This window comes from Chlamydotis macqueenii, chromosome 2 (genome assembly GCF_036417535.1).
Source record: "Chlamydotis macqueenii isolate bChlMac1 chromosome 2, bChlMac1.mat, whole genome shotgun sequence".
Lineage (NCBI taxonomy): Eukaryota > Metazoa > Chordata > Aves > Otidiformes > Otididae > Chlamydotis > Chlamydotis macqueenii.
In genome coordinates this window covers 67,162,647-67,187,209 of record NC_141557.1, presented here as the reverse complement: position 1 = coordinate 67,187,209, position 24,563 = coordinate 67,162,647, and the positions used below count along the sequence as shown (strand labels likewise).

The window sequence follows — 24,563 nt, the reverse complement described above, 5'->3', positions numbered from 1 at the left end:
GCAATTATCTAAAATACATTCTTGTCTTTTGAATGCAACTATTTTTCAGGTCATGGAAAAACTCCAAAAGATGCTGCTTCTGTTCGAGCTACACATCCTATACCTGCAGCCTGTGGCATATACTATTTCGAAGTTAAAATTGTCAGTAAGGGAAGAGACGGGTAAGCATCGAGTGCATTTTTAATTAATTATTCCTTGAAATACTGTCTCATATCTTCTTTGATTCAGTCAACAGATGTCTTTGGTATCAAAACTTACTTTTGTATTTTACCACTTTTTATATAGCTCAATTCATGAGAAGTTGCACTCTGAAATTTGGTTCTTGTAAGGGAGTTGATTGTGGTATTTATTGTCCACAAATCAGTGTATGTAATAAATGCCATAACAGCATCTTCTCGTTTTCTCTTGACAGAGAAGTTTGGGTTTGAATGACCATAGTTTGACCCTGTTCTTACCTTATAGGTGGTGTTTTTTGACTACATGGCTTTACAGACGGTCATGTAACTTTTAGGAAGTTAAAACGTAACGTTATTATTAAGGCTACTTGTTGGTGAATAGTAATAAGAATGAAGTGGAGTGTTCTGATAGGTGCCTGGGAATTTGTCACCCTATGGAAAGAACAAGAGTGAGCGTAGCTGCTGTTTCTTCCTAAAAACCATCTGAATTATACATCTGTTGAAGTGCAGGTGATACTATGTTTTAAGTCTAGTGAGGCAGCTAGGATCTCACCCGAGAAAGTCCTGAAGTGCTAATAAATCTTTGGCAGACCACTTTAGTTCCTTTTCATCTTTCCCTGCTTTTGGTAGAGGGTGTGTTTTAATCCTGAGACACTGATTATGTTGCCTATGTAGGATTACATAAGTAGTACTTCTTTCCAGTATGCTGTAATACGGACTATAGTTCTGCTTCAAGGTTCCAGTCAGGACTGAATGTCATTGTCCTAGGTACTGTACAAGCAAGTTGCGGATGCTTATGTCCTGTTGTGAAAATAAATCTTGAGAGAAAGGAACTGTGTTGTAGCTCTTTGGATGAAATACTGCTCTTTTAACTTTTCCTTGTCTGTCTTTTTACTGTTTCTTTATTTCATTTTCCCAGTGTTCTGTAAGCCTCACAGTAATCAAACTTTGTTTTCCTTGCAGTATTGTGTAGAGATATTTTGAAAGAGTAGCCTCTCAGTACTGCTGCTGCCTTGTAGGGGCATTTATGAGTTTGTTATCGGTTCTATTCCCAAAAGTTATCTCTGGAAGATTTCTTTGCTGTGAAAAACTTAGGTCTGTAGTTGCTTTTGTCACACTATGAAGACCTAATTATTTTAAAATCAGGATGATCAACATTAGTGCTTCGAATAGTGTTTTGCTTTCAGTTTTTGGAACATATTTGTTGGTTTTTTTATTCCTTAAACATTTTTTTTGAAAACCAACCTGCTGCTGAGAGTTAAGAAGAGATTCTTACTGTGATTTGCTAGTGATGCACATGTCTATTCCTGAAATGTATTTCTGCCTGCTTAGTTTGGAAGTTAGCTTTTTTGAAATTACAGATTTCAAAAGGTGTCTGTGTGTGTGGATGTTATTTTACATAGCTCCTCTAACACTTTACCTTAGACCTCTTTGTGATGCTTTTCAGTAATTTCTAATTCAGTGTGCCACTCAGGGGAATCCTACAAAAGTAGAAAATACCTTTGAATAAAGTGCTACAAGGTTTTGTAGTTGAAATGGTTATTTGTGAGGTGTACATAGCTAAGACTTGTGAAGTTGCCTGCTGAGATTGCTTAAAAAATTGGAGGAGTACTTTTTCCAGTTAATTATAATACATACTACCTTGTTCTTGCTTCAGCTTTGTGACCATTCTTTAGTGTCACTTTATGAAACATTAGCTGCATAATGAGCAAAGACGTTCATTTTTCATTGTGTAGGATAGTATGGGTGCTGAGGAACACTGTGCACAGAGCCAAAGCTAAATCTAGCTTAGCTGGTAAAGAGTAGTAGTTGACATGTGGAGTCTCACTGGATGTGATGTGTGTATCTCTGGACCCTGTTTTCTGGTCCAGGAGGTCTTAGATTAGATGCAGTACGAATCTCTTATTCAATGTTACACTGCATTCAAACTAATAAATTATTCTGTAATAAATATACTGGGAAATGTAATGCACAGATAGATAAGCAGATCTATAGAAATCAGTTTGTGTCAAGTAGGGTTTATTAGTTTTTTCTCACTGTCTGTTGTGTTTCACCTGGCTTGCTCCAGTGCATTTTTACCAGTTTTTTTTCTTCTTTTCTTGGTCTCTGGTAGTGGGAACAGAGTTCACAAAGACCGTATCTGTAGAGGACCAGCATGTAACTAGTATGGTCAATTAGTTAAAACACCTTACTTTTACAAAAGCATCTGTTCTCAAGGCCTGAACCTAGCTGCAGAAGCACTTCAGCTGTATTTTGTAGTACTATTTAAAATAAATCCCAGACTGCCTGAGGCAACTGAGATATCTATCTGGAGGCTGAAGTGCAGCTTTCAACTTTCATAAATGTCAATGGATAATTTAATGGTGTTTATTTGGGGTTCCCTTTGGTAGTGACCTTTATTATTTATATTTATTTTTTAAAATAAAATCAGCGTTAAGTCTTTAGTCCATGTACTATGTTATATGGGCAAGTCTAACAGCATTCTTGCTTGTATATGCTCTATTTAGCATAACTTGACTTAGATGATCAAAAACATTTTACTAAGAGCTTTGTCTAGGAGACTTACTTTTTGTGCTGCTGTAGCACTTGATGGCACTGCTCCTGGAATATGATCTTGTGTATCTCAAAGTTGCTGGGCAATCACAAAGATTATTCTCTTCCTCTGAAGAAACATGACTCTTTAGTATAGGGCATGGATGTGGCATGGCTTCCAGTATGGCTTGTCATAGCTGGCTGTATGTGAGAACAGCATTGATTTTGTCACACTAGTGACCTAGGTCATTAAATTTTTTACAGTCTGAGGGTAACAGTCTTGAGTAGGAGTTTGAAGCTGCATAATGCATTAATTGTGCAGATGTTCGTGATAATCAGCTGGGCATTATGGACACATTGAAGAAAGCACAAAAGCAGGCTTACTAGGAAGTAAGAAATGGGTGTGGAGGTTGATGTTGCAGAGCGGATGAAGAGTGAAGTTGCCTTTTGGTACCTTAATGAGAGGTGATAGAAAAAGGAAAGATAGAGATAAAGGTAGATAGAGAAAAAGGGAAGTGAGAATTAAGGTTAGTAAAGGTAATAAGCTTGAAATATCGTTCAAACAAAACCTATCTTGGTATTTGTAGAGTGTTTGGCATAAAGAGTCCTAAGTTCTTTTGTATGCAGCTGCAGTGCAGATAAGTGAAATAGTTATGTTAAATATTTTTAAATTATTGTTAAAAGTGCTAACCAGTTGTCATGTTGCTCTGTATTTTCTGTTGGTTTTTATTTCTGTTTTTCTTCCTTAATTTCATGTCTCCTTTTGCAGTCTGAGGACCTCTATTTACCTTCTCTTTTTATACTCCTTCACTTTGTTTTGTTTGGCTTCATGTGGAACATTGTGGACAGTGATGTAAGTGATTGGAGATTATGACAGTATATGAGTAATGGGTGTAAGTATGGGGAAGAGTACCAAGGTGATGATTAGAAAGCATGGTAGGAAGAGGAGTATTAACTGCAATAGATTATATCTACATCTCTATTAAATCTGCAGTTAATTTAAAAATAAATAAAAACATATACATGTCAGTTAAAGCAGAGTATTGCAGCAAGTACTGTGAAAATTTCTGAAATGATTGCAGAAGCTAAACATGGTTGTAGCTTTAAGTTAAACCTTTATAAGCTATTAACTCAGGCCTTATTTGTAATTGGTCTATCAGAGAACCAGAAGTAATATACATAACTTTTGTTCTGTAATTTCTTAATACAGTACTCAGGAGAATGAGATAGGCATTGCATTGCCTTTTGTGTACAACTCTCTAATTTTAGTTTAATCTAAATTTCTAGAATAGCAGCTTAATTAAAGCAGACTGGTAATCTAGGAATGGGAATGTGTAACGGTATGCAAAGTCCTGTGGACCTGTTCTTGTCATTTGGAGATGTAAGCCTTAGACTCTAAATCTCTTGCAATACTCACTGACCCCTCACTTTTCAAAAATTATCACCATGGTGGTCATTCTCTTAACTAGATAGGTGTATCCACATGAGACTTTTCCCAGTCTCTCTCAAGTCTTTATTTCCGTTTTCTTATGCTGCTTTTTTACTGAGTTCAGTTGTGCTAGGCTTTTACCTATTTAGGTCCTCTGGCTTTGTGTAAAGCAGTGATGCATCTGCCTTACGGCCCCACAGTTAACGCTTCATTTCAGATAACAGTTAACATTTCCCTCTTCTACACAACTGAAGGTACTTGCATGACACTGTCGTACTTTATGTAAACTACAAGTCTGATAGCTTTGTGCTGTTGCTGTGAGTGTCCTTTAATGGTGAAGAGTTGTGTGTAATCTCTCTTGATTGAGAATCTGTGAGCTTTGCTGTAACCTTAGGTTGCACTCTTTGGCATTTCATACTGGGCATAAGCATACTCCGGTTCCACTTTCCGAAGGGCTGCCAAGGGGTAGCTGCTAGCTACCTGGCTTTCAGAAGCAAAATACTGTTCCATTATTTTACATTATAAACAGCTTATATGTGTACAATTTACTGAGCTATCATCCATTTCTACATGAATTTCAGTCTTAGGCTTGTGGGTTCTTGTAATGAATCTCTTCATTTCCAGTCAGGGCGATGGTTTTTGAAAGTTTGAAATTTTCACTATAAATTGTAAATTGAAGACTTCATTGTGATTTGACCATGAGGAGAAGCAGTCTCTGAACACTCATTGAGTTCACTTCCCTTGTCCTAGTTTGTGACTGTTTGTGTCAGCTTCATGGTAAACCCGATTGGGTAGCTCATTCTCCAAAAGTTGACCTCAAGAGTGAATGAGTTTTCAGCCATGTTCATTGCCCAGTATGTCTGTTTGCATTGCTTCATGAGTAGCTACAGCAGCAAAAGAGAGGGGAACTTGGGGGCAGAAATGGGCACCTGGGCCCAGTAGCTTGGGAGTACTACTTTTGTTCATTTTACCAGCTTATGCCCACTTAATTTTAGTTTAAATACAGCTTTTTGGTTTTTTAAATCTTTCAGCAGAAGAGACTTCTGTGTATTTCTTTCCCAGGGAAAATGAACTTTTGAGTAAAATGCCTTTATCCTTGGTGTCTTGAATTTCTGTCCATTCTTTATCTTATTAATTGATTTGTAAATACAATTACTAGCAATAGGAAAATATTTTTAGAACAACTGAGGAAGATGCATGCTTAAAATGCAGAATCCTCTAAGCAGATGTGCTTTTTTTTTTTTTTTTTTTTTTTTTTTTTCCCTTTTTAAAGAAGAATGGAAACAAGAATTGAAAGTGGTAAGCCATCCAGAGAAAAAATGAAAGCTTAATTTTGGAAAGGCTGTAGTCTTTTAGTAGATAGCACTTAACTTGCACTTCTGTGAGCATGTTTGTTTAGTCTGTGGTGTGTTTGTACTTATGCAGATCTTCATGGGCGTGCTTTATATTGCATATATAAGTTTTGTTAAATGTTCTGCACTAAAATAAAATGTTAACTATGGCAACTGATGCAAGTAATCAGTATACTTTTTGGTAAAGCAGTGTTAATAAGGCTTTAGACACCTGTTGGATTATGGCAGTTCTTTAACACTGACCATACAATCAGTGATCTGTTGATTTGGCAGTATCTTGTAGTATGTGTTGTGTATGTGATGAAGTGGGTGAAGAAATAAAAAAGGAAAAACTATCCAAAACAAACAAATACCATGAGAATTAAATTTGAGTTTTCATTACACCCATGCCTATGATTTAGCCTGAGCTGGTTTAGTGCGTTTGAGTACTGTTTGTGAAATACAAATACTTTGTTGTCTTCTAGAGCATGCATGTGCAACTCCTTAAACAGAAATTAGACCTTTTTTTTTATTGCAAACTGTTTCTGTTGCAGTAAGTTGACTTTTCTTTTAGCATCCAGTATGCCCATTTTCTTGTTCCTAACAAAAGTGTAAACCAATAAACAAAATATAGAACATAGTCAGTTGCTGTTCTGCTTGTATGTTTTGTACACTTCTAATTTAATGTAAAAATTTTGTGCAGTCTTAAGATCTATTTTTATAGTTTTGTTATGTCCTCAGCAGTTATTTGTTACAATAACAGGCATTTGCTACAAAAACATGCAAACTTCATTCATGTTCTATTTAGGCAGAAGTATGTCTAGCGGCACTGTTAGTAGAGTACTTCTGTACAGAGTAGAATCTGATAAAGTCTGAGGCAACTTTGTTGCATTAGTGCCTTCATTTGAATTGCAGCAACTGCAAGAAGAAACTGCATCATGAATCAACAAGTGTATCTTTTCTTAAACTGTGTGTGAGACCAGACATTTGACAGAAATAAAGAGCAATGAAATGTATATTTGAGGTTTGTGTTTAACTGGTCAGAAATATGTTGAACTGGAACAAGAGACTTTTATTTATTTGATGTTTTCTAGAAATAAAAATTTCTAATTTAAAAAGAAAGTCAAGAGAATATTTTCATTTCTTGGTCCCTGCTTCTTGCAAAATCTTTTAAGTTATTGCTTTCTTATGAGGCTCATTTGCATAAATACAGCATATAGAGGATAATCATAGTACAGTCCAGACTTACGTCATATTATTATCTATGCAACTGTTCTTTTCTGACAGTACAGGCCCCAAAAGGGCTTTAGTGCTTAAGTAGAAATGTCACAAGATGAAATTGTGCAGCCTCAGAAAGTGAGAGTGATATCAGTAAATGAGAATCTTTCTAGAAACATTATAGGAATCAAGCAAAATGTTACAGGAATAACAGTTTCAAGCACTATGCAAGATGACTGCCTGACTCTCCCCCCCCCCCCCCCCCCCCCCCCCATGTAGAACTGGATTCATCTGAAACTGGGTTTATCATGTTCAGAATACTGTTTCCTTGGAAACATTCCATAAAATTAAACTTGTTTTCAGTTCGAAATGAAAGACTCAAACTGTCTATGGCATATTTTGAAACATTTAAATAGAGAAAAATTTAACAGCTCATTTCTTATTGTGATTTTGCAGACAGTAAGAATCTTGGATTAGCATATTCCTAAAAAAATTAATGCAGAGTAACCATATTAAAGTTTAAATTTAGATACCTTTTTAGTGTGCTATATTTCTGACCTTATAGTATAGTGTCAGTGAAGACAGTGTAGAAAACTACGGGAGAACATTATTGAAACTTTTTATGTCATTGGAGTCAGTTGTGAAGGTCCTTTAGAAGCTCAGTTACTCTTAAAATTCTTGCAGGTGTTGCAGTTTTCTTCTACTTGTACCCTTATAAAGATACAAACTTGATAGTAAAGCAAACTGCACCTGTTGTATAGCCTACATTTTTTTTTTTTTTTTCAGAGTGTTAATTCTACTTTTCTTAGTAATCAGTGCATTTGAAACATTAGGATGTTTTCAGTTGCCTTATAAACATCAGTTAGTGCTTGGACTTAGTTACCATAATAGCTGCAAGGAACTTTAGATTTTAACACCATATAGTTGAAGTTAATTTCTTCAAATGTATACCGTGGAGGTGATAAGATACCGTGTTGATTATTTACTTTCATCATCCCTGAAAGAGCTTGGATTTTGAAGCATAATGTAGCAGTTCCCTAGGTTATACTGTCTTTAATAGAACATAGAATCATAGAATAGTTTGGGTTGGAAGGGACCTTCAAAGGTCATCTAGTCCAATCCCCCTGCAAGGAGCAGGGACATCTCCAACTGGGTCAGGTTGCTCAGAGCCCCATCCAACCTGGCCTTGAATTTCGTTTCCAGGGATGGGGCTTCCACCACCTCTCTGGGCAACCTGTTCCAGTGTTCTACCACCCTCATTGTAAAAAATTTCTTCTGTATATTCAGTCTAAGTCTACCTTCTTTTAGTTTAAAACTATTACCCCTTGTCCTATCACAACAGGCCCCGCTGAAGAGTTTGTCCCCATCTTTCCTGTAGGCCCCCTTTAGGTACTGGAAGGCTGCTATAAGGTCTCTCCAGAGCCTCCTCTTCTCCAGGCTGAACAGCCCCAACTCTCTCAGCCTGTCCTCATAGGAGAGGTGCTCCAGCCCTCTTATCATCTTTGTGGCCCTCCTCTGGACTTGCTCCAACAGGTCCATGTGCTTCTTATGTTGTGGGTTCCAGAACTGGATGCAGTATTCCAGATGGGGTCTCAGGAGAGCAGGGTAGAGAGGACCTCTGACCTGCTGGCCATGCTTCTTTTGATGCAGCCCAGGATGTGGTTTGCCTTCTGGGCTGCAAGTGTGCACTGCTGGCTCATGTTGAGCTTCTTATCTGCCAGTATCCCTGGGTCCTTCTCCTCAGGGCTGTTCCCTATCCATTGTCTGCCCAGCCTGTATTTATGTGCAACACGTAGGCATAGTGAAAGCCAGAAGAAATGTCACTCTTTGCAGATAGCAGGTTACTAATGAAATGTCCGTAGTAGGGAGCTATTAAGTTTTTTTTTCTTTACTTAAAGATGTGCTAAATTATTTTGTCTTTACAAATACACTATATAATATTTTGGGGTGTTTTTATTTAAGTAGAGAAGTTATTTAGTACTTAAATTTCTCTTCAGCCACTAGTAAGCTTTCTGAGGTCCCTGTAATTTGGTATCATTTTTGAGATTCTATATTCCTCTTTATGGAATGGATGGGATAGGATATAATTAACCTGAATTCTGAATATTATCAACTTCCATATAAAGATCTTCCATACAGTGGCTGAAAGATCTAATGGAACAGTTTCAAGTAAAATCAGAATGGTGTATCTTTTATATGAACTGTTGGGTTTTTTTTCTTTTTCCTTGTGTTTTGCAGTCTCCAGTTCTGTATCATCTCTTATTGCTATTTTTTCCTTTTATTTGGTTCTGTTTTTTTCATTTATTGCATTTAGTCCATTTAGGCATCCAAGTAGAAACTTTAGGCTCCAGCAAAAATGTGGATTTAGCTCTTTGATTAGAAAGATAGTTGGGGAGAAAATAGTTACTGTGAGCTTGCTGCTTCTTACATGTTTCATTGCAGAGAAGCCTAGGCTTTTCAATCTGTCACTGGGAAAAACAGGTATCATAGTGCCTGTATTTTTGACATTGACTTATTTTGCTTTGTGGTGAAATGTTGAATCTTCAGCAAATTTTAAACTCTGTAGTTTCGTAGTATTCCTAAAAATTTCTATATGACTTGCAGTTGTGAAATGTAAACTAGAAGATGTGCTGAGACACTAAAATGATAATCTGTATATTTAATGAACTGGAACAAAAATAAATACCATTTGAAATGAAAAATCAAGAGTATGTAAAGATGTACTTGCTTTCTTGGTCCTTAGTAGCACTTTCTTGGTCCTTAATAGCAATTTGACTGCACTTTAAATTAGTTTTCAGCCATAGTATCTTATTTCATTCTCTCACGGGTTGATTTGATGTATTCCATGAGTGGTTTTACATGTTGTTTGTAATTTTATGAGCTCCTGTAAGATTTTAGCACTTTAATGAAGTGATGAGTAGCAACCAGTTGGACCAAAATGCTCAGAGAGAGGGGCTCCTTGATAAAAAGGATCCCAGGGCGCTGCCTTCTATTTGCTAGGTAAGTGATCCTCCTGTCACAGAAGCCAGGGATGTTTATGGGTGGGGAGCTGAGGTGGAGGCACCGTCTGCAAGTACAGAGGGAAGTGATGAGGGAGGTGGTGTCAGAACCACACCATTATTCACCCTCTTTGATCTCAGACCACACCATGTCGTGTCCATTTTTGGAAGGTGCTATATGTCAGAGTGAACGTGCTGCTTCCTGATGTTGACACCTGTGTTTCCCCAGGGCTGCTGTTATGGCATGACATAGTCTCAGTGGACCTGTTCTTCCCATCTTTGGCTGTCTCCTAGACCAAAACCATTCATGTGACAGGATAGCAGGAAACACATCATGAACTGCCTACGTTGCACCTGGTTGCTAGCATGTCTGCTTGTTGTGCTGCCCTGCATTTTTATCATGGACTAAGGGAGGAAAACTTAAATGCATAGCTCTGGCACTGTTTTTCACCTGATTCTGAGACGTGTGATACGTGAACCTTAAGGAAGCAGACAGGAGGACAGTCTATGTGACTACTTACACTGAAGCAAGTCTTTTTTCCATAAAATTACTCTGCACCTAAATATGGGCTAAGCTTCTTTAAAAGCCAAATAAACCTGTGAAGCTTACAGGTGCCAGGAAAAGAAGAAATCTACATTTAGTGGTTTGGCCTAAATACAGCTCCTGTTGATGAATTTTAGAGCATTTAAAGTCTCTCTGTTGTGGTACTGTTTTCCCCTGCAGTTTATACTGTGCTATATCTAGTTGAAAATGAGATTAGCTATCCATCAACTACAACAAATAATAAATTAGCTTAATTGATGAGCATTTAACTTCACTCACTTCCAAAACATAAATTGTAGACATTCCTTTTTCCTTTTGAAAGATGTCTATAGTAAATGTATTAATTATTGGAAATGTTTTAATCTAATTTTACTTGTTTGTTAATACCAATTCTCCTTGTTGAAATGGTGTTAACATTCCAAGTAGTTTTTAGTGAATCGCAGGGAAAAATATTTACTGCTGAAATCTCTTACTGAGATGGTGTCAGTGCCTAGTGCCTTCTAGTTCTTGCCAGTGGGTAAAGAATCCTTGTTCCCAGCTGTATTAAACACAGTGGGTCTGTTTACTATTGTTACTGAAGTAAAAGAGGAGGCTCACAAGATCTGATATCTGAGGGAGAAAAAACAAGTGGTACCAAGATGTTACCTACATGATGATTTTCTATCTTAACATTTTATATTTTTGTGTAACCTTCATCTTTTTGTGTAAGAATACAGAAATAAAACTTTTAGTGGGATGAAGCATTTTTTAATATGACTCATATTGAAAGGCTTTTTCAGTCAGTGGAGTTTTTAAAAGTTATTTAAAATTATTTTTGTTAAATAAATCTCCTTTCTTTAATAAATTCTCCTTAATAGGAGCCTTTACAATAACAGATATTCAGTCTTTATCTGAGAATCCTTCATGCATCAAACTCCAGGCTATGCTAATAACAATTCTGCCTTTATTGTTTAAGACAAAATCAAAGGTTTTCTACTTATTGCTTTCATTTATAATTGTTTTTGTTGACTCTGCTGCTGCAGTGGTGCCTCAGTAATGTAATTAGCAATGCAGCAAAGACTAATCCTTTTGTTTGCTGCCCTTTGCTTCAGCTCTTCAGTATCTCTAAATGTAATATCTGCTATATATGGGTCTGAGGTTCCGTTTCATGCTGGTATGTTGGAGGAAGAGGAGGATGGTATCATACATTTGGTATTATCAGAGGAGGGCTTTGTAAATGGCAGAGATAAAGGCAGGTAAGGTAACTGTTGGAAGTGATCAAAAGAAAAAGCAGAAAGCCCAGTACACAATTAAGCAGATGACTTCTGAGATTTGCTGCTCAGTTTCATTCAATGTGAGACATATTTTAAATAAGATTAACCTGTACTTCCTAGTAGAATAGTTGCTTTAAAATTGCATTTTATGAAATGGGAATACAAGGGTCATGTTTGTTAACTGAAACTATTTTCAGTTTGGCATGGGTGAATATTTTTTTCATACAGTTTATTTATTATTTCATGACAAATCTATGTTAACTAATTTGACTACTGTCAAAATGACTTGAATGTTTTGATATGCTAGGAAATGTTAGGTTCAGGTGATTCTTGAATTCTTTCTTTAGTTGATGAGAGGGGTTTGGTTTATTTTGGCCAGGGGAGAATTGGTGAAAACCTAGCTTTTCATTATGCTGGTTTTGGTTTCCTGTCGTCTTGATCATGAAATGACTTCTGCTTAAGAAACAGAAGCAAAATTTATTTTTCTAACTTCAAATGGTGTGATTTAGGGGTGGGGAGATTATTAATTTCAACTTTTCGATGTTTGCTGTTAAATTGTTAACAATTGTGGTGGACACTGACTTTATTTAAACTAGCTTTTGTAAAGCTGACTGTCGGACTTCATTGATGTAGCCATAACTGGTTTAGACTCAAGTTTACTGGTTAGTGTAGTAAAAATATTTTTCCTCTTTAGTTTGCCACCAGATTGCCAACAGCTAAGTAGCACTGCGGCTAAATTTCTCAAGATAGCATTCTGCTCTGTGAGCCAGGCCTTTGATGTTATAGTGTGATCTTTTCATAAGTGCTGTGCAAGTATGCATTTTGCTGCTGAAATAACGCACAGTTTTGCCTGTATTTTGTAAAATTACTCATTCCAGATTGTCTGCAGAACATGATTAGGTATGTTGAACATGATGAAATTGGTATGTGTATGGCTTTACCCCTACTTTTAAAATAAGGCATGGCCTCTGGCTTTCTTTGTTCATGCTTTAAACTTTATGGCTAGTATCGGTATTCTCCACTGAAAATCCAGGATGCCTAAAAGAGAAGGAAGTTGTCCTTACCTCCTGCAGGGACAGAATCTGTCTGTATTAAACCATATATGCTGGGAGTTACTTTTCAGCTCTGTTGCTGTTATGCCACTATTGAATGACCTCTCAGCAGCTTAATTGGTATATGATTAATCAGCACAGTGTTTGTTGGCAATATCCCACATATATATGTGTTGTTTTGATTTTTACAGTTACATGGGAATTGGGCTTTCGGCACAGGGTGTGAACATGAACAGACTACCAGGTATGTTTCAGCATTTATTATGTCTAATAAGTTACTTACATTGGTTAATTGTGTGTTTTAAAATATACTGGTAAGCAGCAGAGAGTGTAGCATGACATCTGTGTTGTATGGGTTATGTGAATTCTGTAAAGCTTGCAGCTAAAAAGTTTGGCTTTTTTGCATTTGCTTCTGTACTACTTCCCTCAATTCTTAGTGTTATTTATAACATTATGCAGATACTTTTTAGCAAACAAATACATTTTTAAATTTTCATCATGCTTTGTTATAAAAATGAAGCTATAGATTTCCTTGCTCTGTAATCTGAATTTCTAGCAATAGAGCTACTGTGATAAAAATTTCCTGTCAAACATGGAGTGAGCTCTCCTGTGGTCAGTTTCTATACTGTTACCTTTCCAACCTTGATAGTAAGGATGTGTGGCATGGTTTTAAGTTTTGACTGTTCTGTTGACCTACATGGTCAGGGACATTGTCTTCTTAACAATTGTCTGCAGTTCCTCTGTATAGTATTTTTAAAAGTTTTTGTGTATGTGTGTGTACATTTGGGTTTTTTAATAGATCTTAAAAAAAACCCAAAAAACCCGCAACAAACCAACAACACAAAACAACCCACCCTGACTGATTTTTTTAAATTGTTACTGTTTGCCAAGTATAAAATCACTTTGAATTGTCCTTAGAGTATCTGTATTTTCTTTCTTTTGTGTTGTTACTTTCTCACACAAATGTTCTGGTAGAGATGACAGCAAGACTCGGTTACACTGTGAGACCAACTAAGGGTGATGAATTATTAGTGGGTGACGTTGTTTATTTTTAGTATGATTTAGGATGCATTGCAAATAATTATCAAAGATACTACTAATCAATAATTTGAGGTATTTAATTTACTGAGAGAGCTTAATATGGTGCCAGCTGAAGCTACTGATCATAGAGATTAAGGGCCTAAGTATGGAAAATACTTTCAAACTAACCTGTTAAGCAGCAGCTTGAGAGAAGAAGAATAAACCCACAACTTTTACTCTTTAAAAATAATTTGAGTTATCAGTGTAAATTCTTACAGTCAGAATGCATACATATATATTAAATTTGGCTTTTTCACATGCAAGATTAGCACCATATTTGCATTCGTAATGATTTGCCTGCTGGCTGTGGCTTCCAGCTGTATTGATAATTTTTTTCCCTTTTTTTTTTTTGCCCCTTCAATTTTTTGGGGGCAGCAAAACTAGTGACATTATAGTTTGGAGATTCTGCTATTATGCAGAGACTGCTTGCTGCTGAACAGTCATTTAGAATAATCAGGAATGGAAATGTGTTTCCCCAGAGATGCATATCTGGGTTTTAGCCAGGAAGAGTTTGATTATGACATATGGTAGCAATGGTTTTGCAAGATGAAAGGGAGAGCAGGAGAATCTTCACTGCTTTATTTGGACTATATTGCATATAGCTTTTCAAATTTCAACATTGTTACTGATTATATTTTTGACATAGATAATTTTGTGTTTTCACTTAAAGGCAAGTGTGTTATCTGAATTTGCATTACCTGTTATGTACTACAAAAGGAATTACCTGTTCAGCCATTTTGGTAAAAGAAGTTGTCATTTTTTAAAATTAAACAGATTTGTTAGTTAGATAAGGAATCTTAGAAAGCAGAAAGCTGAGCATAGTAATTAAGAATACTAACCTCATCAGAATATACTCACTTTGCATAGTCTTTCTGTTATTTCATAATAAAGGAAATTAATAAATTGTAAATGCTTTTATTCTCTAGGTTGGGATAAACATTCATATGGTTACCATGGAGATGATGGACATTCATTCTGTTCCTCTGGAACTGGACAACCCTATGGCCCAACATTTACTACGGGTGATGTCATTGGTTGTTGTGTCAACCTTATCAATAATACCTGCTTCTACACAAAGAATGGACACAGCTTGGGTATGGAGAAACGTTATTTTCAATGATAACATTTTGTCTGTAAGTCTGTTGTACATCTGAAACTCTCTTCATCTTGGGAGCAAAGTGTTTGAATAGTTCTTTCGATAGTCTCATAATCTATGAATTAAGTAATCAAGAAGAATAATTTCTTGTGTGCCACTTGCACTAACATTCCTTGTGAATTTGGAAGGATTTTTCATAGCATCCCATTCCATTGGACCGGCATTTATGAACTCTGCTACTAAATCCACAAATAATACTTGACATTTATAACATAAGGTAATAGATACAAGAGAATTGGAGAAGTGGAGAGTGGATATAGCTAAAATTCATTGCTGCTGTATAGGGGACACGTAGCCTTCACTAAAACCTTACATCAGATGGACAATATTTTGAACTTACACTGAACGGTCCTTCGGATTCTCAGTCTGGAGTCATGCATAATCAAGCTAAAGCTATGAATTGTACAAGTTGTGCAGAAATCAAGTAAATTAAAACTTTGCGGTAAATTTTAGCGTTATGCAACACTGCAAGACAATTTTTGAGTTTCAAGATGGCAGGAGGGATTAGAGTTAAAATTTTTGATGCAATATATGTAATTATTCAGTTACTTAATGCAATTTAATAAGCAAAGATACAGAGCGTAAAAAAAAAAAGAAGAAAAAAATCTACTTCATGCATTAAGGAGAGAGCAAGGGCTTGGGAAAACGTCTTGGAATTGTGCTGAGAGGAGAGGAAGTTCCAAGGGATAAAGCTCACAAAGAAGAAATAAGGTTTTGTCATGGCAAGAAATGTGATAAGGGAAAGAGAGACTAGCTTCAAATAAGAGGCTACTGAGGCAGAGACTCTTGAAGTCGCTGTTCTGTTTTCTCACATTGCCAAACATGAGGAAGGTTTGGAAAGCAGTAAGGGCAAAGGACATGGTTTAAATGATTCTCCTTGTCTCTCAGAAGACAACTGTTTGCTCAGGCTGAGTGGAGAGATCTAACTTTGGAGTTGTCGTGCCTCTCTACTCAGAGCAGGGCTTAGATATCTCCAGAGGTCAATTCCAAGTTATAACTTCTGTTATTATATTCTATCATGATGTAATGTTTCTTCAAAATTGAATGAGTCTGTATACGTGAACTTAATACCTTGACACCTACAGCAGTGGGACATTTGAACCATGCACTGTGTAGTTGTTTATTTTGGCCCTATTTCAGGGTATATGTCAAAATGGAAGATAAGTCTTGTGTTGTGTTTACCCTAATCTTTAACTGGGTTAAAGCTGAGAAGGGTAGTTCGACTTTATTCCCTCTTTGGAACTACTAACAGTGTGCCTGCAGGTAAGTTGGATCAGATTGTTGATCAACCAGAGACACACTGGTTTTCTGACCGCCCTTATGGTTACATGTATGGAAGAACTAAGAAAGGAGGAGCAGAACCTTCCCTTTCAGTGGAAGTCTTAAAGCAAACTGGATTAGGCCAACTGTGAAACAACACTCCAATTGATTAAAATCTGTTTAAAGAGGAGAACAAAATGGCATAGGTGAGGAGAGGCTAGTAAAATGTCATCTGTCATAGAGTCTGACAAGTGCTCTGTGGATTTCAGAAGGAAACCTGACAGCTGTTCTGCTGTCGTGGGCTTTGCTAGCTTGACAGGGGAAAATTGATTCTGTGTTTAGGGGAAAAAGAAATGAGAAATTTTGGCTGTCTTGCTGAGTTGTTGCTGCTGCTGGTTGTCCAGAATTCCTACACAGTCATGACTTGGCAGAGATTTATGTTTCTTCTCTGGGCCACAGATGTTCTGTAGGATATTGGAAATCTCTGTCTCAGCCTGGGATTTGATGCAGGACTGACAAAAAGGGCTAAGCGATTTTTTATGCAAGTGTGAAATCATTGGTTGATAAAAAACAAAACCAAACCCCTAAAAACCCCCAGTACCTATGTGTCACTCAGTCATCATTTATCTATCTCGCCTACTGCCATAGTTGTTTTGGAAAAGGGTGAGCTGGATGTCAAAATGTGCCAAACAGGGAAAGTAGTAATAGCTTAAAAAAAAAGTTAGAGTGTGAACAGCTAATAAATAAAATGATAGCTCTGAGATGTGATGGGAGGAAACAGATTCACTCTGTATGTCATTCTTTTGTATCAAAGATGTCGGTAAGGAATACAGATGCTCTTAAGATTTGAAATCTTGGTGAAGAATGGAGATGGAAAGCATGTTGGAATCTAGGACAAAAGATTAAAAGCTTTGTTTTAATCTTAATTTTGAAAAGGCAGTGATACAAAATAAATAAGAATTTGAAGGGATAAGTGCATTCAAATAATTTTGCCCTTGTAAAAGAAACAAAATTGAGGAAATACTGGCAACAATAAAGGAAATCATTAAATACTGTTACCATTTGGCTGTCAGAAGGAGATTTCCTGATATTTATTTTTTTAACTGAAAGCTTCCCCCCTCACCCCACAATAATTGCTTGAAGTTCCAAAAGTGTATAGAGGTCAGATTTCTCTCTAATCCCAAGACAGCGAAATCACTGCCTAGGTCTTATGGGTAGATGGATGCTTGTAATTATATAACAAGATACTAAGCTGTTCTGTTTGAAGACCAAGCCAAAACACCCTGGTGTGGATTAGAGTGAAACATTTACCAGACTGGTTTGGAGTATTTTAGGCACATGCTGCTCATGTAAAGATAATGCCTACTAATGAAAAAAGTAATAACAAACAAGAAAAGGCACTGTTAAACTTAGCGTGTCAGCATTAAGACGTGCAAGTGAAAAAATATCTTCAGATATTCTTATCTTTCCTCTTAATTTTTAATCTGCATATCTGTATCATGTTTGCTAAATCTTAATCCCCATTTTGAAAAATTGAGGACAAATTTGGTACTTTTGAATGAAAATTACTTTTTGCTATATATTGCCCTTTATTACCCAAGCGCATCAGTTGTGACTAAGCATCACGGATGTCACAATACTGAACTACATATTTTCGAGATTTTGTGTGAATTTTCTGAATATATAATGATACACTTAAGAAAATGAGACATATGGAAATTAATCTTAATTTTCTCTTCATTACAGGCATCGCTTTCACAGATTTGCCGGTAAGATAAGTACATTTTTGAACAGCTTTCATGTGTATTATAAACAGATGTTTCAAGTGTAATGCACATTTACCTTGCGGTTCTTGGAAATACAACAATAATCTTCTTAACCAGTTTAATATCACATATTTCTCCTCATCATTTCTGTGATGATTTGTTAATCAAAGCAAAAAGTTTTTTGTTTTTACACTGGTCCTCACAGGAGTTTTCCTTGTTAGGTTTTTAACATTCAGGTATTTCTAATGGAAGTTTAGCAGAAAAAAAATACATACCAGTAGTTACTACATGTTTTCTTTGACACACACAGGTCTTGCATACAAAGTCAGAGCTCCATTGAACACCAACATTGTGCATGTGTGTACACAGTTGTGTATCATATTCAGAAAGGCTGGCTACTTAAGACAGGGTCACTGTAACTCATGCCTCATGCCTAACTTTCAAAATTTTTCTCTATATTGTTCACTCTGTAAGATTAAACAGAGCAAAGTAATTTTTTTTTTTAAAGAAAGCAGCAGATATCTGAAGTCTTCTAGCTTTTCAGTCAATTAAATTGTACTTTTCCTTAAAATAGTTATAAATGTGTTCCCTGTGCTACTGGTACAGGCGTGATACTGCATTTACTTCGTTTTTTTTCTCATCCACTTCATTTCTGATTTAATCTGGTTAGGGTGCAGCGTGTGACGCACTTCCATCTGGTCAACTACTCCGTTTGCTATGGCCTTAAGAGGCAGGGACAGATATTAAGGAAGAATGAAATCAATAGCCCAGGGCACCTCTCACACCAGCACAGGGTTGGGTACTTGGGAAGTACATATAGGACACTGTCCCAGGTCTGTGGGATGCCAGCAGGTCTCCTTGCTAGCACATAGTACCACTGCAGGAAAACTGACACTGTGATCTGAAGTTTGAAGCTGGACCCCGCCTCATTAGAATAGATTGTTTTCATCTCATTAAAAGATTTGAGACTTCTGCTTTTTGATCAGTCTAGACTAGGTAACACTATGAGCAAGGTTTATTTAAAAAAAAAAAAAAAAGGGAGGGGGGAGGGAGATTAGGGCAAGGTCGACTTGGGCATGGTTTTAACAACCAGAGACTAGGCTTCAGTTTTACCTACTGACTTGTATGCTAATAACTTCTTTCCGATGGCTTTAATTTATTTAATGTATAGTTCTGTAGATCAGCATACCAGTATACCATACCACCGTTGATTGCAGTGTAAATATGATGTAGGTATATATACTCAATTTTTTGAAAAACAACAACAAAACCACCTACCCAAAACCCCAGCGGATTGCATTGCCATTGCTGAGATGCTAGTTGCATTTAAGAAAGTTACTTTAATCCCCACAGGCAGATTTTACTTTTCTCATATTTGGCGTATTTCAAATTTGCATGGAGACTTAATCTCTAAGCAGAAAATAAAACTGAGACAACAATAAATGCTTTAAAGTCTTTTTCTAGATACAAGTCCAGGAATTCACGAGAACTTCAATGCACTGTTACAGTTCTTTTTAGGCGCTACACTTGGACTTTGAGGCTAATGAGTTCTCTATCCTGTCAGTTCTTACCACTAAAATTCAGCGATGTTTTAAATATTTCACCCCAAAAGGAAAATGGCCCACTTTGTAAGTTTAATTTTTGTTCTCTTTTTAAAAGAAATTTAATCCTGGTCTTTAAAATTCATTTAAAAATTGGTATTTAATATTTTGTAAAATTGAAACCAAAGTTGTAAACTTTAGCACAGTTTAGAAAGTGTGTTTTCTGACTAGAAGCAGAATTATCAGTAAGACTTTCTTATTTCAAAATAAAAAATTATGACCACTGGGAATAAAAATTAAATCAGTCATTGTGTTGCTGGATTGGTGGAAGTTGCTTTAACTACTGGACAGATAATCCAGAGATACTTGCTTCTTCACACTACTAGTAGCATTGGGGATGTTAGTACAGAGATGGAAAAAAAAAAGTGGGGAATTTAGAATAAGAGGAAAAAAACTAATTAAATAATTTCTTGCAGCCAAACTTGTACCCTACAGTAGGGCTTCAAACACCAGGAGAGGTTGTGGATGCTAATTTTGGACAACACCCATTTGTATTTGATATTGAAGACTATATGAGAGAATGGAGAACCAAAATTCAAGCACAGATTGACAGATTTCCAATAGGAGATCGAGAAGGAGAGTGGCAAACAATGATTCAGAAGTAAGACTTTGAATATTGTTCATTTAAAAAAAGAAATTAATAATTCCATGTTTTCAGAGGTCTTTAAAACATTGTCTTGTGCAAAAAAAAATTACAGATAGTATTAAGAACTAGTACAAATAGTTTTGTTGACATAACAGGTTTTGTGTTTATATATGTATATGTGAAATTGGGCATGAATAGATTTATGGGGGAAGAGTTATCTACATCATTACTTAAGAGTTTGTAATGGTGAATGTAACAATGAGTCTTCCATTCCAATTTGACCTATCTAATTTGGGTTGGGGAGTATAGAAAAATTGCTGTGGTTGTAATGGGCAGTTTTACTACTTTAGTCTCTGGAACTTTCCCGTCCTGTTCTCAGCCTTCAGCATGCCAGGTAAAGTTGTGAGTCATTAGCGTCTCACTTGGAAAAATGCTGTCTATGGCTTTGGATTTTTTATTTAAGTGAAAACAAAAACTTAGTGTGCAGAAATTTCACTTCAGTGTATGCAATGAGTAAAAAAACGAAACTTCATTGGCAGGTAATATTTTAATTGAGCCTACCTTTGAGTGGTTTATCACTTGTATTAAAATTCATCATAATAAAATGATACATTGATTTTTTAAAAATTTTTTTTCTGTACAGTGTTTTGAAAAAGATACTGGCTCTTAGCTGAATTACTTTTGTCTGACTTGTACAGAAATTTCTGAATTTCAAATGGAATTCATTAATTCAGTCACTTTTCTTCAGGAAAGGGGTTTTACATTCAATAAGTTCTTGGTTTCTTACTTGTATTTAATGAGCGTTTCTGGGTTTTCTTTTTGTTTATTTTTAGAATGGTATCATCTTACTTAGTTCACCATGGATACTGTGCAACAGCAGAGGCATTCGCCAGATCCACAAACCAGACTGTGCTAGAAGAATTAGCTTCTATTAAAAATAGACAAAGTAAGCCTGGAAAGCATGTTACATCCTTTTTTTCCTACCTTAACCAAATATTACATAAAACCTTATCTGAAGCATCATTGTAGAATTTCCTTTCAGCACTACTCCATAGTACAGTTCTTTGCTGTCATGTAAGGTGTTATACGTACAAACAACTGGTTAAAATGAATTTCCACATTAATGCTTTGGAACTTGTTTGATGTAGCAGACTGTGGTAAATTACCTGTTGCCTTTTTCTTTAATGGAAAATTGTGATCTGTCTTAAACAAAAGTGGGTGATGTCTCTGAACGAGTGTTTCTGAGAGCTAACTCACAAATAGGAATAAAAAAACTTAGTCTTGACAAACACTTAGATTTTCACCTCAACTGTGAAGAGGGATAGAGCTTAGCTAATGGTTTATAAGTTAAATCAAATTTGAATTTTCCTGCTTACATATGTGAGGGGGAAGAGGACAAGGATAGCCAGCAGCAGTTCAGTTCTAACTTGCTGTGGCTGTGCTGTTTGGCAGCCTGATTAAACAGTGCCTTAAATCCCTGCTGTATGAACACAAGTGTTTGTGTGACTGTGTGACATACCACACAGGGAAATTTCTCTGGTGGTGGATAGAGCTGTGAGGCTATTTGTGACTTGTGCCAGGTTACAGCAACAGAAGCATCAGTAAAGCAAGGGCTGTTGTGGAAAGGTTTAGTCAACTGTAACCTGACTGTGGAAGTATGTGTTCTAGGTGAGAGAGACTAAATTTTGTTTTTCTTAGTCAAAGTTGAACCTATGGGAGGTGGGATGCAATTTTTATGTTCTTGGGTGACAATATTTTGGTATGTGCTTATTTATAAAGGTATGAAAATGAGAAATAAATCACAGAAGAGTGTCTGTAATCTTAATCTGTCTCTAAATGAGCAATCTGAGTACAAAGTAGTTGTATGCAGGCAATAAATAAAAATATGGAGTACTCATTTAGATATATGTAGCTGAAATGCAGTTCTTAAGTTTTCCTGTTGAACATTTTAAGGAAGCGTGGTCTGTCTTTACGCTGCCTTTTTCTAAAAGGAAGAACCTTGTTGGTTGATGGTTGCAGTGTCTTTTAATAATGAATTTACATGTATTAATCTGTAAGCTGTCTGTTTAACTGATGTTGGTTTTGGTGAACAGAAATTCAGAAATTTGTTTTGGCAGGATGAATGGAGAACCCATTGAAACAACATAACAGCTGTATCCAAGTTTACTAGAAAAAAATCCTAATCTCTTATTTGTTTTTTGGTGAACAGGAATTCAGAAATTGGTTTTAGCAGGAAGAATGGGAGAAGCCATTGAAACAACACAACAGTTGTATCCAAGTTTACTAGAAAGAAATCCTAATCTCTTATTTGCATTAAAGTGAGTCTTCAAATTATACAGATGTGTGTTTATAGATGACACAGTACCTTCTGAGCCAAGGCAGTTACTCATTTAAAGCTTTCACAGAAATTTTAACAAAGTTAAGCAGCACTTTTTAGAAAATGTGTATAGTTCACTCTTTTACGCGATATTATTTGCTACGTGTTTAGCTAGGTTTTGTCATTGAGGTCCTGTTTTGCAGCATAATTCACATCTCACTGTAGATTTGTTCTCTAGAACTAAGTTTTTTGTAATTTTTCAAATCAATTTTGTTCAAATTGAGTGTCAAGCAAAGCTTAAAATGTAAACTTGATACAGTATCATATTCCAGAGGTTAAGAATTTGTTCCTCCAAATGAGTGACTGACTTTAAAGACCAGTTTAAATGAGCTGTTTCACTCCTTGTCACTTTACTAGAAACCTCTGGCTACTACTGTGGAAATTCCATAATCCCAAAGAGTTCTCTTGGCTTCCCGGACACACAATAGTCACCTTTGTTCTGGCATTTTTACTAGCCAGCTGTGCTGATCCTCCAGAATTTTGTATCACTTTGTAGTGTTTGAATGCGGAAAAAAATCTGTGATCTCCTCTAAGAACAAATCACTTCAGTTTTTATGTGCAGTTAAGTAACTTGGAATATGTTTGAAGTCTGTCATGCTCAAGTGCTGAACAGAATTCATGTAATAGTACTGCAGACTTATCACAGAATTCACAAAACGTGAACATCTTGGTGAAAGACTTCACTTGATAATGTCAACTTGTGTTATCTTTTTCTCAATCTATCTTTCTAAATTTTGCCTGTTCTGTTGAGGCTATCCGAGCCGAAAGCATTAAGCAGTAGTTCTGAGCTTCCTTACAGTCTCCAGTAAAACCTCCTTATCTAAAACAAAATTGACAAAGTGCAGTAGCCTCTAAAGGGAAGGTTTGTATCTGAGCTTGCTTTTCAAACTGTTTCCTAATGCAAATGTTTAATGTTAAAAGTTACCATTTAATGCCTACTGTTCCAGAGGATCAAACTATGTTCTCATTTACTTTGAGAGAAGTCACAGACATGACAGCATAATGACATATCCTTCTCAGGACATAACCTTGCCCCTGCCAATAAAACAAAACAGTTAAAACAGGAAAATACAGTTTAGTTCTCTGAACTTTGAGGACTTATTGTCAAAGTCTGTCCTCAAAAGATAGTATTCCTGTTCTTCTCCCTCACAAATTTTGTAATTGTGTATTTTTGGCTGAATACTCCAAAGCTTATTGATGATTGGGTTACTGACGTCCAGCATTTTGTTCAGTGAGACTTTTTGTGTATTTAACAGTAAAATCATTGCTATCATTGGTGAATTTAAATGTGTTGATGTTTTATTAGCTTAACTTTTTTGCCTTTTGTTTAGGGTGCGTCAGTTTATAGAGATGGTGAATGGTACAGACAGTGAAGTGCGGTGTTTGGGAGGCCACAGTCCAAAATCTCAAGACAGTTACCCTGTTAGCCCACGATCATTCAGTAGTCCTAGCATGAGTCCCAGCCACGGAATGAATATTCACAATTTGGCAACAGGCAAAGGAAGCAGCACACACTTTTCTGGTAAGCTGACGTGGAGGATATACCATATAGATTTGTATATACCATACTGTGTAGAATTTTTTTTTTTTTTTAATTTTTTTACAGTTAAGTATTGGGAGAAGTTAAAATGCTCACAGACTGACAATTTGTTTTACTTTTATACAAAGCATTCAGTATTAACTCTTCAGTATCATTTTAATGATTAAAATCTGTGATTCTTGGTCACTGGGGAAATGGAAAGTGTATAAATAGAATCAGATTTTTCTGCATGTGCTCTTGGTTTACTAAGGCAAAGTAGGTTACCACTGATTTCTAAGAAATGCTTGCTTCCGGGAGATGGAAGGTTCTGACACAAATTTCTGTTGCCTTTTTGATGGTAATCTGTGGCTTGGTCAAGGTGATTTAAATCCGGTAAGTGGTGTATACCAGCCATTTGCTGTGGTGTTTATGGAATAGTAGGAACAGCTGCTCTTATGTAGGAGATACCAGGAGCTGGGTGGTAGAGTTAGGTAAAAAACTTTTTGCTGGCAGCCGAATTTCAGTCTGCACAGTTGAAACAGTTCTGAGAGTGTCTAGGTGGTGGTAAAACTTCAGTGGGAAGTGATGAATGTTTAGAGCTGCCCCATGCCTATGAGGAGATCCTTGTGCCTTTCAAAGCTCCCCTGCAGAGAAGTAGTTGGGCATTTTAAGATGGTACGTGAA

General features: G+C 36.3%; 1 protein-coding gene across 3 annotated transcripts in view; it reads left to right on the top strand.

Moving 5' to 3' along the window:
* RANBP9 (RAN binding protein 9) overlaps positions 1 to 24,563 on the top strand; it is a 41,640-nt gene that overhangs the window by 9,399 nt on the left and 7,678 nt on the right. For all 3 annotated transcript variants that reach the window (XM_086743190.1, XM_086743189.1, XM_086743191.1), the window contains exons 2-9: positions 50 to 161; positions 12,726 to 12,778; positions 14,541 to 14,708; positions 17,777 to 17,799; positions 19,814 to 19,998; positions 20,817 to 20,929; positions 22,193 to 22,301; positions 23,692 to 23,882. In XM_086743190.1, the coding sequence (XP_086599316.1) occupies positions 50 to 161; positions 12,726 to 12,778; positions 14,541 to 14,708; positions 17,777 to 17,799; positions 19,814 to 19,998; positions 20,817 to 20,929; positions 22,193 to 22,301; positions 23,692 to 23,882 (954 nt within the window). The remainder of the gene's footprint in view (positions 1 to 49; positions 162 to 12,725; positions 12,779 to 14,540; positions 14,709 to 17,776; positions 17,800 to 19,813; positions 19,999 to 20,816; positions 20,930 to 22,192; positions 22,302 to 23,691; positions 23,883 to 24,563) is intronic.